This window comes from Oryctolagus cuniculus, chromosome 21 (genome assembly GCF_964237555.1).
Source record: "Oryctolagus cuniculus chromosome 21, mOryCun1.1, whole genome shotgun sequence".
In the NCBI taxonomy this organism is placed as follows: Eukaryota; Metazoa; Chordata; class Mammalia; order Lagomorpha; family Leporidae; genus Oryctolagus; species Oryctolagus cuniculus.
In genome coordinates this window covers 79,730-99,049 of record NC_091452.1, presented here as the reverse complement: position 1 = coordinate 99,049, position 19,320 = coordinate 79,730, and the positions used below count along the sequence as shown (strand labels likewise).

At 41.4% G+C, this 19,320-nt stretch overlaps 1 protein-coding gene across 1 annotated transcript; it reads right to left on the bottom strand.

Annotated features, from left to right (window-relative positions):
• Positions 1 to 646: 646 nt before the first annotated feature.
• LOC100357275 (tripartite motif-containing protein 64C) lies at positions 647 to 12,075 on the bottom strand. Its single transcript, XM_070065689.1, has 6 exons — positions 11,098 to 12,075; positions 8,087 to 8,182; positions 6,882 to 7,112; positions 5,551 to 5,571; positions 4,553 to 4,646; positions 647 to 2,896 (listed from the first exon to the last, which is right to left on the bottom strand). Exons 3-6 carry the CDS (start codon positions 7,086 to 7,088, stop codon positions 2,763 to 2,765), a joined length of 456 nt encoding a protein of 151 aa, XP_069921790.1. The 5' UTR covers positions 7,089 to 7,112; positions 8,087 to 8,182; positions 11,098 to 12,075; the 3' UTR covers positions 647 to 2,762.
• Between the last annotated feature and the right edge of the window lie 7,245 nt (positions 12,076 to 19,320).

Genomic DNA, 19,320 nt, shown 5'->3' with positions numbered 1-19,320 from the left:
TTGAAATCTATACTTAGTATAGAGTTGGTCTGTATATAAAGTTGGTTGAAAGTTAATCTTGATGAAGAATGGGATAGGAAGGGGAGTAGGAGAAGAAATGGGAGTAGGTATGGGAGGGTGGGCACCAGAGGAAGGAACACTAAATTTGTACCTGTGGAATTTCCATTCATTAAGTAAAAGCTTTAAAAATATTTTAAAAACTCCTAAAAATGAAAACCTAGAGGACAGTGAACTATAAAATAATGATCTTTCAGCTTTTACAGAAGCTCAGCTGCAACCTTGTATTGATTTAAATAAGGAGCTTCATCAATTTCTTACAAGAAAGGGAATATACTTTGAAAAATAAGCAGAAAACTTAAATACAAGTGCAGGGAAATATATTTTTGATGCAGAAAGGGATCATAGTGCTTCAACCCCCAAAAAAGAGATTTTAATGTGATCGCATCTTCATGGTGGTATTATTATTATTATTATTATTATTTCTTTATTTAAACTTGAAATTGAAGAAGAAATCCTGTCATTTTGTGTTCTGGTTGGGAGTCCAAAGTAGAAACTCAATTGCTGGCATCATTGCTTTTTTTGTATTTTACAATAAACTCTCCCCCCACCCACCCAACCCCTGATGTTTTTATGTCTAAAACAAAAATTTTGTAGTTGTGCAGAAAAAAAAAAATAAAACTAGTCTCAACTTCTAACACCTTCAATGTCTCACCCAAAAATAACATTGATTTTGGACATCTGATGTCCAATTTAAGAAAGAATTGACCATCACACTTAGTTGAATTAGTAGTGACTTGAGTTAGTAAATTACCTAATATTAAGCCCACAGAGCTCCTGGGGAACCGCAGGCTGGCCACCTGTGGGAACTTCCTCACTTTGCTGTTTGCCTGGCCTGTTGTAACAACTTGTGCAAAACAAGTTAAGGAAGTGCTGGCTGCTGAGCAAAACAAGTCAAGGAAGTGCTAACCACAGGATGTTCTGAAGACACACAAACAACCCTGATGGAGCAAGATGAACTTTCAACCTGAGGCACTATGTGCCCTTCAACTTGATTGGACTGTGCCTGCATGGACTGCATGTGAACAGACTTGCCATTGGCTAGGAGCGTCCTGCTAGGGGAACCTTGGGTATATAATGGGGATAGTATTGTGCAGAGAGGGCTTGGCTTCTTTTCTTTCGCCTTGCATCTGGATGAATAAAATTCCATGAGAACCGAGTAAGCAGCGACCGTGTCTTTACTATGCTGGACTCTCGCTGGCGAGCATCTGGCAAGCTCCCATCTGCCAATTCACTCCCCAAGATGGCCAGGACTGGGCTACGACAAAGCTAGCAGCCAGAAACGTATTTCTAGGTCTAGGTACTTGAACCATCTCCTGTTGCTTCCCACAGTGCCCATTGCCACCAAGAAGCTAGAATCTGGAGAGGAGAAGTACATGTCCCCAGGTGATCCAATATGAGATGTGGATATAGCAAGTGGCTCTGAAACCAATAAGCCAAACATTCCTGATGTTAGAGTAGCTTTGTTAATACTAATCTTTTATTTGTTCTTTAGTCCACTTATTCACTACATTTGTTTTGTGTAATATGTCCTAAGCAGTACTCGGGGTAATAGCAATACAGCACCAGGTAAGATTTTCCATTTGTAAATTTTGGGATTTGCACTCAAGCAGACATCACTAACTATCAGTTTTTGAATTCATGTTGGAAGTTATTGGTGATGTTGGATGTTATGTGTAGAGTGTGTAGTAAGAAAAGTCACTGTGGTCTCTAAGGTCACGAAGGGCTTTGAGCAGAGATGTGATGCGTGATCAGGACTGGTTGAAGTGATTGCCTATCAGGCACTTGTATCTACCCCAAAAGGCCAGATTTAAAGAGAAACCTTTGCAAATTTGTTTTATTTAGTAAACTGAGAGAGAGGACACTTCACTTTTCTACCCAACACATAATCAAATAGGAGAATAAAATGCTTTTTGCATGTGGATGTGCCTTGGTAGCATTTAACTAAATGGAAAAACAAGACCCCAGAAGCCACATATTTCATCATTTTAGTAGCGTAAACTGTTTAGAATATACAAATCCACAAAAGAAAAAGCAGAAAAGGAATTGTCAGGTGATGGAGTAGGAAGTATGCCCAGGGGGAGTATATTGTTTCTTCCTGGGTGATGAAAAAGTATTGGGATCAGATAACTATGAGAGTTGCAAAGCTCTTTATTAAAATAAATTTTAAGAGAAAAAGTTCATACATTCATTGCGGTTGTATGTTGTGTGTTTTACAACCATGCTCTAATTATGATTACACTGTGCTCATTAAGTTACAGTGTGCTTAAAAACAATCCTGATGTCTCACATAAAAACATCCCAGGACAGCAGTTTCCTCCGTATGGGGGTTCACAAAGACATTTCATGGTGGACAAAGGTACAAAAAGGGGTTCAGAGGAGAAGTAAAGTGGGTTGGAACATTACAATGTATGAGGGAACCTATGTCAGCATCATAGAAACTCACTGTTCCATGGTCGCAATCCAGAAACACTCCAACCCTACTCAGGGGCATTTCCACATAGTGAGTTAAGGGTGGAACACTGGCGGAGAGGACGTAATGGTTGTTACTCTTCAGGGAGGCCAGGAGAAATGCTTCTTCGAGATTAATAATGTCACTGGTATCACTTGTGCTGGAATCATAACAGACTCCCAAAATCCAGTTGGAAGAGGATGACACATCCACCTCCCAGTAATGTTTGCCAGAGGTGAAGGTCTTGAGCACCCTACACAGCAAAGCTCTCTGCTCTCTGGGAATGGCTGGGGACACCACAACGTTCTTCTCCAACTATTGCACTTCTGAGGTCCTCAGAGAGCTTTATGTAGCGGCGGGCCACTTCCTTCATCAGACCATGATCCACTTCAGAAAGAGAATAATCTGATCAATGAATGTTGTTTATATGGCCTGAATACAAATGTTTTCTGCCCATGGAATCACTTCCCTTGACTTTGCAAGGAAAACTAACAGAAGAAAAGGAAGCACAATGAATTGAGATTTGCTCAACTGAGAAACTGGAGGGTTCAAGTGACTTTACAGAAAAAAGAAATCAAACAACAGAGAAAAATAAGAAAAAGAACTTGGACATATCACACACCGTGTGAAGCAGGGTTTTGGTTGGTGTGGAGTGTTAATTGTTTCAATAGGTTTGAATATATATGTTTATTTTCTTTGAAAAGAGAGACACAGAGACTGAGAAGTGTTCCATCTGCTGGTTCACTCTCCAAATACCCACAACCAGGGCTTGGCCAGGCCTGAGCCAGGAGCCAGGATCCAATCCTGGTCTGCCACATGGGTAGCAGGGATCCATATATTAGGGAAAACATCTGCTGCCTCCCAAGGTGTGCATTAACAGGAAGCTGGATGGAAGCTGAGATGGGACTGAATCCCAGGCACTTTGCTACGGGGTACAGGTGCCCAAGATACATACTGCTGTGCCAAATGCCTACCACTGGATAGCCTGTATTGAGACCAACCTACAACTTTTACTTTCTTGGCTAGAAAACAGTTCTTGAGTTTTTTCTTTAATTCCATTAGTAAATAACACTATTTGAAATATGATACTTATTAATTGGGAAATAAGCTGTACATCTGAATATTTCAACATAAAACACATGCCCCAATAAATAATATCTCTAAAGAATGTTCTGACTTCTGCTTCTCTGTTCAGAACGTGGATTTCGCCTAATCTGGGTTTCAACCCTCTGCTCTCTGAACTATTGTCTAGTGCAGGCCTAACATCATTCACAGATGTCTCATCATTTAATTGTTTTCAGAATCAGGAGATAGCATTGGAATGGGTCTGCTTTTGACAATTTCTCATTTTTGGGGTTGGTCAAATCTTTCTGAGTTTATCAACGATAATAGCTACTTTAGCAGTGCATGATAAATATACTTGGCATATAGGACAAATTAAAAAATCAAGGGCCATATTTAAGCTTTCAGAAATGTAGTGAGATGGGGCTGGTGTTGTAGCATAGTGGTTCAGGCTGATGCCTATGACACTGGCATCCCACAGGATGTTCATGTCCCAGCTGTTCCCCAATAATGGCCTGGGGAAGCAGCAGAAGATGACCCAAAAGTTTGTGGAGATGCAGAAGATGCTCCTGGCTCCTGGCTCCTGGCTCCTGGCTTTGGTTGTGCTAGCCATGGTCATTGCAGCCATCTTGGGAGGAAAACAACAGATGAAAGAGCTCCCTTACTGTCTCTCCCTACAAAAATTGCAGTGAACGCAGTCAACATACAGTCTTGACTGCCGTGCTAAGAATTGAGCATTGTATCCCTTCTTAATCAAATCACCTGAATATCTTCCCATACTCTGCTTATATCAGCATGCTTATTTACAAGGTTCAGCTTTGATCATTGAAATGTGATTAAACAAAGTGAGAAGACACAGTTTCTGAAAAAACCTATCAGATTTTCAGGGAAGGAGAACAAAATAAAATGGGAAATGGCTCAGGCACAAAAGCAGTGAAGAAGAAGGAAATTAGGGCTGGAAGGATGGAGGTTGAGGCTTACCTTTGAAGTTGTATAGCATCTCTATGAGTCCAGTGATGTTCCATAACGTCAGCTCTGGGTTTACCAGCTGGGGACTGAGTGTGCCAGTACTGCTCTGTAAAGAATCACACCAGGGACACTCCAGGTCAAAGGGCAATCACAGGGTCAAGACAACATCACCAGCTGCAAATCCAAAATATTTCACTGGGAATTTTCCCATTATTGGCTAATAAGAATAAATTTTATTAACATTCTTTGGAGAAATAAAATTAGTACTTTTATCTAAATTTCACATCTAAGCCATTTGCCTCTTTCTTCTCAGACATTATCCAACCTCTGGAATAACAGTCATTCCCCCTGTACCCCTCACTTGATTTCAGGGAAAGCAGAGATCCTGGGTAGCTTGCAGAGAGCAGGGCTTTTAGGCAGAATCTATGGGAATTCAGTCAACAGACATCCCCACCAGTACAGTCAAAAGGATCTGCACTGAGCCAGGAGGCTGTGAGTTTTCTGCCAAGCAAGGGAATGGAATTCCAGACTGGCAGCCATGGTCCTGAGGGAGCTGAGGTGGCTGATTCCCCTGATCCAGCTTTCAACTGGGACAGGCTGAGAGGGCAGGACCTGCTCACTGTTGCTCCCAGGAGGGAATCCTCCCTCCTCCTCCCCTGCTATGGGAATTCCTCTTTCCTGTGTCTTTTTTCCCTTTCCCTCTCAGAAGGGTGGGGCCTCCTCTGGGATTTCTCAGAATAATCTGTTCATAAAGGTTGGTTGGGGCAGTTCCAGAGAAAGGGGAGGAGAGAAGGGGAAACAAAGCCCAGAAAGTCAAATCATTGTTTTTACATATGTGAATTCAGCCACATCTCATCTGGCACCAAAGAGTAGAAAACTTCAGGATCCCTTATCAAACAAAATAGTAAATAGTCAGGGAGATCAAAGTTAATCACTCAAAACAGAAGCATCTGCTACATGAACAACAGCATAACTTACTTACAGATTGGAGATTCTCACTGTAAACTTACCTTTCTAATACACTCCCCATACTGCAAGAAAAAAAATTTAAAAAATAATTAGTCATGAGAACTCTCTCCTCTGTACTCTATAAAATTCTTTTTATTTTATTTTATTTTTTTGATGGGCAGAGTGGACAGTGAGAGGGGAGAGACAGAGGAAAAGGTCTTCCTTTGCCGTTGGTTCACCCTCCAATGGCCGCTGCGGCCAGTGCGCTGTGGCTGGCGCACCACGCTGATCCGATGGCAGGAGCCAGGTACTTCCCCTGGTCTCCCATGGGGTGCAGGGCCCAAGTACTTGGGCCATCCTCCACTGCACTCCCTGGCCACATCAGAGAGCTGGCCTGGAAGAGGGGCAACCAGGACAGAATCCGGCGCCCCGACCAGGACTAGAACCCGGTGTGCCGGCGCCGCAAGGCAGAGGATTAGCCTAGTGAGCTGTGGCGCCGGCCATATAAAAGCCTTGCTTTAATATTTTTCAATAATGTATTTTCTTCTTATTCTCTGCAAAGATGTATCAGAGTCTGTTAATAACAGACTAAGAGCTGATCCAAGAAGGACTTCCTTTGTGTGAATTAAGATGGCATTGAGGATGAAGTTGTGCAGCAATGTAAAAAGTTCTAGGTTGCAGGGTCACTCTCCCCCACTCATATTCCAGAGAGAGGTCTGACCTCTACTGACGTTTATTGCAAAGCGGGGAAACCTCTGAAAATCAGAGTGCACCACCATTGATTACCAAAACTTGCTTAGGCAAAGGTCAAGGCCTCAATGTCTTCAGAAAATATTTTTTTAATTTGGGCACCACAGTGTTTATGGAGGCATGAGGCAGGTGTAGGGAATTTTTTTTTTTTTTTTTGGTCAAGGGCAATTGGATAGTGATACCATCATATATAGACATTCCAAATTAACAGCTGAGAAATAAATATTCTGCAGATTTTTTGAATTTTCTGGGGTTGCCTCGGCAAGGCTGAACCAATTGGTTTCCCAGACCTTCTATAACACTCTGATTGGACATTCAGCACCCCTGAAGGGGAAATATAGATAGAAAATCAATTTAAAATTGTAACCATTTTGTGCTCACTGAGTTCCTGGATAATTTTTTCTACAGCAATTTTCTTGCTTACACTGCAGAGAATTTTATCCAGTGTGAATTATGACAAAGGAAAGCATGCAAAAGATTATCAGATTATAAAGAACCAAGTGATTGGGCAAAAATAAAGATACAGGGCAACCTGAATCCTGCAGCGGAATAAGTAGTGATATGTGCAGTTAACATTTTCAGGTTCTTATGACCTTGCCCAGAAAAGCACTTCTTTCCATGAACAAGGGCTCTCCCTGCTCACCTGCAGTAACTCCAGGTCAGGCTTCCAGCATGCCTCAGCCAGCTCTCTGTACGTTTCTTTCAGCTGGTGTTTCTGTTGGGTCATTCTCATTTCACTGTCCTTGAGCTGCTGGGAAATCTCCTGTGCTTCTCTGTGCAGAGCCTGCAGCTGCAGTTCTTCTTCCTTGTAGAGAAGTATATGCAACTTCTGGTACTGAGCTTTTATCATCAACTCCCTTAAGGACACATATTCCTGTGGAGATATTGGGTTAAAGATTACATATCCTCATGCTAAACAGAAAATTGAAACTGGCAATATTATTTCTCCATTTGCCTGAGACACTGACACCCCTAGGATTGCCTCATCAAGTTCTTGCTGTTCTAGTTCCCATGCATCTACTTGCTAACATGCCTGGGAAGGAAGCATTGGTGGGCCCAAGTGCTTGGGCCTTTACCATCCATATGGGAGACTCTGATGAAGTTTCAGCCTCCTGTTCTCATCCTGTGCCAGCCACTGTAATTTAGGGAATGAACAAGCACATGGATGCTCCCCTCATCCTATCTTTCAACTAAATAAAGTTTTCAAAATGTACTTCTCTTCAGACTTTCTGCCTCACCCATGCAAAACCTCTTGAGTACATGCAAGTCTTTTCTGCGCATGCCTCCTGTAGGTTCTTAGCCTTTTTCTCTGTTTAAATCAAGACTCAGCAAAGGATTGCAGGTGTCCCCCCACCTCCCTCTCTCTCCCTCCTTTTCTGAAGCTTCTTCAGGATTTTGACCCCATCAGCTATTTTGACTGTAGTAGTAACCTTCTTAATTTTGTTCTGTTCCTTTGCCTGATTCTTCTAAATAATTAAACATATTTAGGTACATTCCCCATCCTACAGAGTAGTGTTGAAAGACTTCATTTCCTTCATAGATATGATTCTACTTTCCACTGCTTCTTCATAGCCATACTTAGTGCTCTCTTTAGTGTTGGAGAAGGTTTCTGTAAACCTTCAGGGTTGGACTTGGAGTATCTGTGATGACCTGTCTCCACTACACCCTGGTATACTTCTCGCTATGTTTCTTGGCGGGCACAGGATTTGTGATTACTGAGTTATTATTTGAAACCACCACTTCTTCTGGGAGGAAATCATGAACTCTTCATGGTAACCCGAATTTGCTAAAGCAGTATGGTGATTGTAAAGCATTATAGTAATTGAAGAACATCTTTTTTATTCTTACCTGGAATGAATGTTCCTTTTTAATTTCCTGTGTCACATTGTTTTTCAATTCCTGGATCCATTCTCATAAAGTATTCATTTCCTTTAAAAGTTTTTCCTGCAGAATAATTATGAGATTTAGCAACATGGACTATATTATTACATATTTCACCCCCTTACTTATTGGAAATGGCAGTGGTTGTGAGAATAGTATTGAGACCACTAATGTTTTTTCTTCTGTTCTCTTTTTCTGATAATAGTATATTTGAATAAAGTAGAGTGGTCATATTTGCACAAGTTGACCTATTTGAGTCTTAGATTTGGGGTATTAAAGGTGGTAGAAAATTACAAGGCTGTGCTAGTGTAGTGAGCTCATTGGCCACCTGCTAAACCAGTATTCCATGTGGGCACCAGGTCATGTCCTGGCTCCTCCACTTCTGCTCCATCTCCCTTCTGATGGCCTGTGAAAGCAATGGAAGATGAACCAAGTGCTTTGACATCTGACACCCACATGAAAGACCCAAAAGAAGATCCTGAGTCCCAGCTTCAGCCTGGCCCACCCTGGTCATGAGGACATTTGGGTTAAAAACCTCAAAATGGATGGTAATTCTCTCTCTCTCTCTCCCTCTTTCTTCTCTGCTATTCATTCCTCCAGGACTCATTGGCTTTAATGGTCACAAAACCACGGGGCTCTATACTAAAATTCTATGTTCGCTGTCTTCCAACTCACAGAGGGACTTTTCTGAAGAAATCAATTAAGAGATTAGGCTTAATCTAAGATTGTTTGATTTAACAAGTGTTAAGCTGAATGCTCGACTTCTAAAACATTAAGCAGGTGGGTTTCTTTTTAAGCTTTAACCCAAGGCCTTTTCTTCAAGTAATAAAATGCAAAAATCATATTCAGTTTGAGAAAATATGATTGTCTCAGAGTCAGTTCATGTCATCAGAGAGATTGTAACATTCTGGAAATGTGAACTGTCAGCTACAGTAATGGGCAGCAATTGCCATATTGTGTTTTTAATATTTATTTATTTATTTGATGGTTAGAGTTAGAGAGAGAAGGAAAGGCAGAGAGAGAGAGTGAGAGAGAGAGGGGAGAGAGAGAGGTCTTCCATCCACTGTTTCACTCCCCAATTGGTTACAATGGCTGGAGCTGTGTCGGTGGAAGCCGGGAGCCAGGAGTTTCTTCTGGTCTCCCATGTGGGTACAAGGGCCCAAGGACTTGGACAATCGTCTACTGCTTTCCCAGCCTACAGTAGAGAGCTGGATCAAAAGTGGAGCAGCCAGGACTATATCCAGCACTGTTAGAGTCTGAAAAAGCCCACCGCCCGAGGAACGACTCCAAGAGACTTTTCTCTCATGCAACCAGAAAAGGGTTAAAGATTTATTGATTATCCAGCATGCTGGGGCTGTCTGATCATACATGAACAGAGCAGCCCCGAATAACCAAAGGTTAGGGTTTATAAAGGCAAAAACTGCAAAATCGGGAAGGGGGGAATACATGGTTGCTATGCACGGTTGCTATACACAGTTGCTAAAATCAAAAGAGAGTACATAAAACCAAAAGAGAGTATATGGTTACTGGGGTCAACATAACCTAAAACCTAAGTGAAATTAATATTTATCATAATCTTGACAATACCAGTTACAATCTTACAATTAGCAATTAGGACTTGACATTAATGTAAGACACAGACAAATCACATCTTCATTATTAGCCCAGGTAACCCAGGTGAAACCCTTTTACTTTTAAGCTTGAGCAATCATGCTAGGGGGTTTTTGTGCTCTTCCAAGGGTGATGTAGTGCACTGCTATTGTCCGACTATTTGAGATCATAGTTTCAGACCAGAGTCTCACGGTGGGGGGGTGCTTTCTCAAATTGGAGTCTCAAGTGCTCCAAAATGGAGTCTCTACTGTCAAGGTGCTACTTTACTCTTATTTTCACAGCTGTACCAGGAAGGTTTAAACCTGTAAGCTTAAGCTTAACTTTTTGCACCGCACATATACAATTTTAACTCTTCAGCACCATGTCAGCACTGCAGGTGGCGGCTTTACCTGCTATGCCACAGTGCTGGCCTCTGCCCAATTGTTCTTTAAATCAAGCCTCCACAATGATAATGAACACTAGATTTCCTTCCAATTCTAGAAGATCCATAGATGCAGATAATGAGGCATGAATGATTCATCCTTATTTTCCCAAAGAGACAAATGTCATATCTTGGGAGCACTTTTCTGTTGGTTGGCTCTATTTTGAATATTTTCCACAATTAGTCTACAAAGCAAGGTAGCGCACTCTGAAATAATGGTTTTCAAATTATTTCAACACATTTAGGAATATTTTGATTTGTATAAAGGCTACTATTCATTTCTCAGTAGCCACAGGAAATTGGTTCCACCAAGCCTGGGCAGATACCAAAATTCACAGATGCTCAATCCCTTATATAAATGGTATGGTGTGGAACTTGCTGTGGCTTAGCAGGTAAAGCTGCCACCCGCAGTACTGGCAAGCACATACAGGTGTCGTTTGAGTCCTGGCTACTCCACTTCTGCTACAGCTCCCTGCGATGGCCTGTGCATGTTGTAGAAGGTAGCCCAAGTCCTTAGGCCCTGATACCCACATAGGAGACCTGGAGGAGGCTCCTGGCTCCTGGCTTCAGATTGGCCCAGCACCGGCCATTGTGGCCACTAGGGAGTGAACCAGCAGATAGAAAAAAATCTCTCTCTCTCTCTCTGACTTGTGACTTGTGTAAAAATTAAAAACAGAAATCTTTAACAACTTACAATCTAGTAACGTATAAAGACATGGAATACAAAGTCAAATAATTTAGCACACAAATCAATATATCTGAATGTTCTAATCATGGATACTTTCTTTACTGATAAAATTTAAAATAAGTAGGAAAGCCACAGGATAGTTTTGAGAAAACATCTGTAACCTGATCGTTAAGCTTAAAGTATTTTGTAAAAGAAATTGAACATGAAAGCCTATCCTCTAAGTTTGACACTCACAGTGTGTGCTTCGAGAGGTCTCACCTATGGAAGGGCAGATGTGGTTGGTCTTTCAGCTCTCCAATGCACAGCTGCTTCCAGTTCAAGATCGTCTCTTCTGGTCTAAACTCTTCTAGGTGTGTCCCCTTTTACAGGATTTCACCTGACCCACCCACCAAACCCACTACTGAGAGAGCCTCTGTCTTCAGATCTCATTGGATTTGCATGATGAAGTTATAGCGAAGGTGGAAAAGTGATTCATTGGATTAGCATGGTACAGAAAATAGTACCCAAGGGCTAAGCAAAATGTCGACTGGGTTATGGGAGATGTGGGGAAGTTGACCGGATGCAAATGGTTCCCCAAGAAATTTTCACTGAGGGCTGAGAGTGCCAGGCTTTGGAACAAGCTGACACTGGCAGGATGTGAGAGGGTGGCGGGAGAATGGCAGAAGTCTCCATGGCTCTCCTCTGCCTCAGAGGAACCACCTCTTCCATGCTGCCACTCCTCTTGCAAGGCTTTGGTCGTGTTGTAGTTTACATCACAAACCTCCTGCACCCATAGTTAGGCTCTTTCAGATGCTGCTCTCTGGGTTGTTCCAATTTTGTGAATGTCTGCCATTTTTTTTTTCCCAAAGTGCCCCCAGATCTCTGCTCCATGGACTCAGATGTTTCCTTAGATGGTTAACTTAGGGGATGGCCTTCTGCATAGTGTGTTAGGTCAGCACTGCTCACAATGCTGGCCTTCCATGTGGGAGCTCTGGTTTAGTCCCAGCTGCTCCACTACCAATCCAGCTCCCTATTTTCATGCCTGAGGAAGCAGTGGCAAATGGCCCAAGAGTGTGGCCTTCTGCCTCCCACTGGGAGACCTGGAATAAGCTCTGGCTCCTTCCCTGCTTAGACTAAATTATTATTAATCACCCTGGGTACACCATAATATTCCTGTAGAAAATCATTTTACACTTTCCACAACAGGATTTTCCAAAGGCTTCCTTGCCAGAACTTCAGCATTTAATGCATATGGCATCTGAAAATAACAGAGAATTATTAATTTATAAGATACACAATTACAATAGGCAAAAATTTTATAATTAATTTTAATTTTTTCTTTTATTTTTCTTGACAGGCAGAGTGGACAGTGAGAGAGAGACAGAGAGAAAGGTCTTCCTTCTATTGTTTTTCACCCCCCAAAAGACCACCATGGCCAGAGCCAGGAGTCAGGTGCTTCTTCCTGGTCTCCCACATGGGTGCTGGGGTCCAAGCACTTGGTCCATCTTCCACTGCCTTCCCAGGCCAGAGAGCTGGACTTGAAGAGGAGCAACCGGGACTAGAACCCGGTGCCCACAGGGGATGCTGGCACCGCAGGCAGAGGATTAACCAAGTGAGCCACAGCGCTGGCCCCTATAATTATTTCTTAGACACATGAACCTGACCTGAGAGCAATATAGGACTGCTTATCGCTGAATTATAAAATAAAAATCCCTCCATAGATGGACAAATATTTAAAACTGAAAGCCTTATTCAAATATCACCACTCATATGTATATAAATATAAACATATATATATAAATATATAACTACAAGCAATATATATATATATATATAAACATAAATATAAAACTACAAGCAGCCCAGCACTAGAATTCTCCTTAGTTTAAACAACTACAATGGGGGCTTGTGCCATGGTGCAGTGAGATAATCCTTTGCCTGTGGCACCAGCATCCCATATGGGTGCCAATTCTAGTCCTGATAGCTCCTCTTACAACCCAGCTCTCTGCTATAGCCTCAGAAAACAGTGAAAGATGGCCCAGGTGCTTGAGCCCCTGCACCTGCATGGGAGACTGGTAGGAGGCACCTGACCCTGCCTTTGGTTTGGCATTTCTCCAGTCATTGCAGCCTTTTGAGGAGCAAGGCAATGGAGGGAAGACTTTTCTATCTCTCCCTTTCATTGTCTCTAACTCTACCTCTCAAGTAAATAAATAAAATCTTTGAAAAAAATTAAAGCAACTACAACTGATATCCCACCCAGAATAATAGATGAAGGAAATTCATCATGTGCTCCAAATATAAAATAACAATTAATGTCTATGGAAACAATGACACTCAATAAAATGTTACAACTGTAAATAAATACATACAAACATTAAATGCATGGAAGATCACCACGAATAATGAAACTGAAATTTCTACAATTATTACAACAATAAAAATTAAAATTGGACCAGGAATTTTAGGAAATAAAAAGAATTGTGGACCTAACAGATATCTACAAAACTTTCCATCCTACAATCACAGAATACACATTCTTCTCACTAGTGCATGGAACATTCTCTAGGATTGACTACATGCTAGTTCATAAAATAAGTCTAAAAGAATTTAAAAACATCAAAACCATACATTGCATCTTCTCTTACTGAAATGAAATGAAGCTGGAATCAGCAGCTCAGAATATCTAGAGTATACACAAACACATGGAAACTGAACAACATGCTCCTGAATGAACAGTGAGTCGTTGAAATCAAAAGACAACAACATGGTTTATCAATATGAATATATTTGGTACCTGAGATCAGACCTTTAATAACAGAGGGATTCCCCAAAATTTATTTAAAAAAAAAAAAACCAGCAACATAAGAGCTGGCTTCTCAGGGTTAGCAACCCTGTTCATCCTCCTTCTCTGCACATCCTCACCTATCCATGCTCTGGGCTGCAGCTGGACACCCAGTCACAGCTAAGGGAAGGGGCTCCACTGTCAAAAGCACAGCTGCCCAGGGTGCCCTGTTGCAGCTGGGGGATGGGGCAGTTTACATGTGGCATGAGACCTGGATTGGAGGGTACATATTCCTCTGGCTCTACAGGCTGGGCCTTCCCACTGTTCCAGCGCTGGGTGCCCTGGTTTGTGCTTGCCTAAGGAAGGGGCAGGGACTGAGACAGCTGAGATGGCATCCAAAACCCCAGACCTTCCTCTCCCCTGTTTCGGGCCTGCTTGGGTGCTCACAGGGACTGAGCCACTCCCAGAATGCTTGCCTGGAATGTGTAGTGGCTCCCTGTCTGGGTGAATTTCATGAGGGAAGGAGGGGCCTTGCCTAGGTGGTGACTCACAGCTCAGGGCTGGAGCCTACCCCACCCTGCCAGAGAAAAAGCCACAGCTGCTCTGCCACTTGTAGGCTTTTTATTCAAAACAAATGACAGGATTTGAACAGGTCTGTCTTTCTTTCTTTCTTTTTTTCTTTCTTTTCTTTTTTTTTTTTTTTTTTTTTTGACAGGCAGAGTGGACAGTGAGAGAGAGAGACAGAGAGAAAGGTCTTCCTTTACCGTTGGTTCACCCTCCAATGGCCGTTGAGGCCAGCGCGCTGTGGCTAGCGCATCACGCTGATCCGAAGGCAGGAGCTATGTGCTTCTCCTGGTCTCCCATGGGGTGCAGGGCCCAAGCACTTGGGCCATCCTCCACTGCCTTCCTGGGCCACAGCAGAGAGCTGGCCTGGAAGAGGGGCAACCGGGACAGAATCTGGTGCCCTGACCAGGACTAGAACCCGGTGTGCTGGTGCTGCAAGGTGGAGGATTAGCCTATTGAGCCACGGCGCCAGCCCGAACAGGTTTTTCCAATGGTAGCTTTCGGAAAAAGCATGCATTGGTTTCCTTTTGTGGTCTCTGTCTTTAAGGATGTGGTGTTAGTGCTAATAGAGTTCAGAGAGATGAGAAAGATTTTCACAGAGGGCTAGCTTCTAAGTGTCCTAAATTATCTGTAATGTATTTAAAGCCAATTTGCATATTTTTTAAGGTTAAAACTTAAAAAAAAAACCTTTTATTTCTACAGATGGTTAAAAAGGTTCTGAGAATTTTGGCTTTTCTCCTGTGTTCTTGATTTTTGAATCAAGTGTGCTTTTTCAATTATTAATTTTGAGTTGGAGAACTGGTTTGATTGCTTAGAAATGTGTTAGCATCAGGGAGGAAGAGCATTAAACATGGTGGATGCTCCACTTCCTGCTGCAGAGGGTGGGACTTCCATCCCAAGATGGCAATCCCCCTATGGGAATTTTCAACCTTACCTGAAGATGGACAACAGATTCCACCCCAAGATGATGGCCCCCATGGCTAGCCACATGATACATGCCTGGTTAGCTGAGCAATTTTATTCTGCTTTATTTTTTTAAAGATGTTTCTAAACCCATTTTAATATTCAGTTTGTTTTGTTCTTGCTCTGCCCAGGTCTCTCTCTCTCTCTCTCTGTCTCTCCCTCTCTCTCTTTTGTTATTTTAAATAGCCTTGTGCTTCTTCCACCCTCTTCTCAAATATATTTTTTGTTTTTATTTTTTGGCTCTGCCCAGGTGTTTTAAATATACATGTATATATGTATGTATATATATATATATAGATTTATTTTTATTTTTCAGCTCTACCCAGGTGTTTTGAATAAATATACAGAGTACTTTTTTATTTTTTGTGGCTCTGTCTAGGTGTTTTAAACAGCTTGGCATGTGCTCCACCCCATTCATGGGTGTGTGTGTGTGTATATATATATATATACACAGTGTATATGGATGTAACACATATGCATTACATGTAATATATATGGAACATGTGTGTGATATGTATAATATATGTAACTTATATAGTATATAAATAATATATGTGGGGTATATATTAAACAATATATATATTAAACTATAGTAGGTGTAGTAACTCTGGGATATCAGATTACTAGTTAAGCACATGTTCAGAGATATAACTGGGCCCACACATAGCCCTATCTATATTTTGTCTCCCAAGTTATGAAGTGATTCAACTATGAGTAAATCTACATCTGCTCCATGTAGATTCCCTTAGGATCTATACTTAATAATGGGAGGCCCTTAGACTAGATGGGATTTCTAAGGATTACTTAGAAAGGATGAATATTCTGTGCAATATTTTTTAAAACAACATTATAAATATCCAGAATCATTTATCTTTTTTTATTTAGTAAATATAAATTTCCAAAGTACAGTTTATGGATTGCAATGGCTTCCCCCCCCCATAATTCCCCTCCCACTTGCACACCTCCCATCTCCCACTCCCTCTCCCATTCCATTCACATCAAGATTCATTTTCAATTATCTTTATATACAGAAGATTGATTTAGTATATACTAAGTAAAGGTTTCATCAGTTTGCACCCACTGAGAAACACAAAGTGTAAAATACTGTTTCAGTACTAGTTATAGTATTATGGCCTACCTATATCTTGGGAAATGGTGTAACATGGCCAATAAATGGGTCTCAGTGACACTTCAGAACTTGATTTGTGTTACAGAACAGAAGTTGTTTAGCTGCACTCCTAAGGAATTATAACTAATGCAATGTATCCATTTCAACTTCTTAAGGATAATTAAGCTCACAAAGAGCTGTGTCTGTTTTTATCTTTTAGGTCCTACAAAGAAACTGTAAAGCTGTGTAGCTCTGTATGCATTCCCATGGACTTACTTCAAGGGGTACAGTTTAAAAACTTGCCATGGGATCTCAAATCTCCATGGGCTAGATGTAAAAGTAACATGTTAATTGTTAAAGTGGCTATATTGATACAATTAAGTTTTAAAGTGATCATAAGATGTTATTAAGTGTTCAAGTGATCTGATTAATAGGATTAAGTATTTACTGCTAATAATAAATAGAATGAAAGAGCAGTGAATGTTCCAACATGGGAAGGAGTCCATACAGCAGACTCATAGAATAAGTAATGCTCAGTGACCTCAGAGTCAGCCCTAAAAGCATTCTTGTCTGGCTGAAAATCTCATGAGAGCATTTCAAGCATGGAAAGCCAGAACACTTGTGCAAAAAGTGTCCCAAGATGGAGGAAAAACCTGGGTGAAACCCCAGTGGGAAGAAATGGTCATAAAAGAAGGATGTAGGGGTCGGCACTGTGGCTCACATGGTTAATACTCTGCCTGTGGCAACGGCATTCCATATGGGCACAGGGTTCTAGTCCTGGTTGCTCCTCTTCCAGTCCAGCTCTCTGCTGTGGCCCAGGAAGGCACTGCTTGGGCCCCTGAACCCACATGGGATACCAGGAGGAAGCACCCGGCTCCTGGCTTCAGATCAGTGCAGCACACCATACATAGCAGCCATTTGGGGGGTTAACCAATGGAAGGAAGACCTTTCTCTCTGTCTCTCCCTCTCACTAACTCTGCCTGTCTAACTGAGAAAAAAAAAAAAAAAGGATGTACTTTTCTCCAAAGGGAGGAAAGAATTTCCACTTTGCTTAGGTCCTTGTCTGAATACTGATGGAGTTTGTGGATTCAAAAGGCTTTTATAGCCTAGACAGCATGTGTCAAGAGCTTCAGGTGGTCACTGACATCATGCATGATTACGTTAATTGTTAAATTAACAAGAGTCACTATGTACTAACTTCCCATGCAGGACCTATGTCCTTGAAGAGGTACAGTATTAGCATTAATGATAAAACTTGTTCTCAATGATTTACCTTGATCTAGTGCATTATAAGTTCTATTTATGTCTAAATATTAAATATTCCATTGCCTGTATTCTTATGTGTTTCTTTAAGGTTTAGTATGTGTCTCTAACGTAAACTCTTGAATCTGTGTATCTGATATTCCTATCTCGTATGTTTTAACATAAGGTCAAATACAGAGTATAAAATGGTTAAAGGCCTCAGGACTACTAATGGAACCGTTGTTTCAATTCTTCTTATTGTGTCCCAAACCTTTGCCTAAGGGATAATTTCTTCTGCATCTCACTGAAGCCAGAATCTGGGACAGTGAGGATACAGAATTTCCAAACAAAAGCTCAGGTTTCTAAACTAGAGGTAAATTACCTGGGATATGTTCAAACTCCAGGAAAGAGTGTTCTTTCAGTCCAGGGAAAAGAAGCTATTCTATATAAAGATAGCTAAAGATATGTCTGGGAATGGCAAGATTCTGTGGAATTTGGATTCCAAAATTTGGATTCCAAGCTTTTGTATGTGTTTTAAAAGGCACTGATGCAGATTCTGTGCTGGAAGAGGCAGCCACAAAACTTGTTCCAAGTTAAGGAGATTCTAACAGAAGCTCCAACGTTGGCCATTGCTGATGGCAGGATTCTATGGAATATGAATTCCAGAATTTGGATTCTAAGCCTTTGTATGTGCTTTGAAAGGCCCTGACACAAGACACACTGTGCTGGGCAAAGAAGCTACAAAAGGTGCTCCAAAGAATTAAAGAGCTTTTAACAAAATTTGCAACATTAGGAATTCCTGAGCAAGCCATTCATAAAACAATCCTCTTCAGATTACTTACAGCTTAAATAAAAAGGACCTTACCAGGCACTACAGAGCATGGCCACCTCAGTTAAATTAGGATTAAACTTCTACCTCTTAACTCTTCACAAGTGAACTCAAAAGATTCACCTGATTATTCCTGTAAGCTGATAAGAAGCCATAAGCAAAAGTAAAGCTTTTACATTCCTCACATCGACTGCTGCACCTTAAAGCAGACATGTTGTAACTGCCTCTCCTTTTTTGATTCTTTCTGAGAATTGTTATTGACAATAAAACTCCTAATAGGTTCTTCTTTTATAATTGTCTATGCTCAAGCTAAATGGGTTTTATATTCTACATAAAGGTAGCCTTTTCATCTTTAGGGGCACCCCAATCACTATTTGTCTTATTCCAGTTTTACTTATGCTAATTAAAAACACATTTCAGAACACAACTTCTGGGACTAAATGACCATACAGGGGAGATGGCCATTGGCAGTGACTGAGACTGCCCCAGCTCACAAGAAAGTGAATTTGTTATATAAGATAGGCAGAGACTTACGGACCCAGGAAAGGCAGGGCCTGCACTATGCCCCTTGTAAGTATGAAGGAGCTATAGAAGATATGATTATTTTACATACTACAACATCACTTAGGGTTAAGGGAATGGAGTATCTGAGGGGGAATGATGTTGGCAGGCATATAGTATAAAATTGATTAGATTTGTGAGTTGGAATACCATACTTTCACCATGCTCCCTCAGTGATCTCCTGCCCTTACCTGAAAACACCTGTGCACCCACCTGCCAATCAGACTAATTAACCACTCCCTTTTAGAAGTGGATTGAAGGTCTGAAACATGAAGGGCCTGGCCCTTTTGCCCTTTTCCACCATTATGGACCCTTGTTGCCCTGCACTTTCAGGGCAAGTAACCTTTAAGACACCTTCTCTCTCTGCCTTCGCTTCGCTGCCCATGATAAGCTGTTTATATCTATTCAAAACCAAACACTTGCTGCACATGGCTTTTGGCTTTCTTCCCACTT

What these genes read in the sequence shown, in the direction of transcription:
- LOC100357275 (XM_070065689.1), bottom strand. Translation starts at nt 7,088, where the DNA reads ATGATAAAAGCTCAGTACCAGAAGTTGCATATACTTCTCTACAAGGAA. An exon ending in CTGACCTGGAGTTACTGCAG is followed by an intron (nt 5,572 to 6,881) that starts GTGAGCAGGGAG and finishes TTTTTCTTGCAG; the next exon opens with TATGGGGAGTGTATTAGAAA. An exon ending in GATGCTATACAACTTCAAAG is followed by an intron (nt 2,897 to 4,552) that starts GTAAGCCTCAAC and finishes CTCTTTCTGAAG; the next exon opens with TGGATCATGGTCTGATGAAG.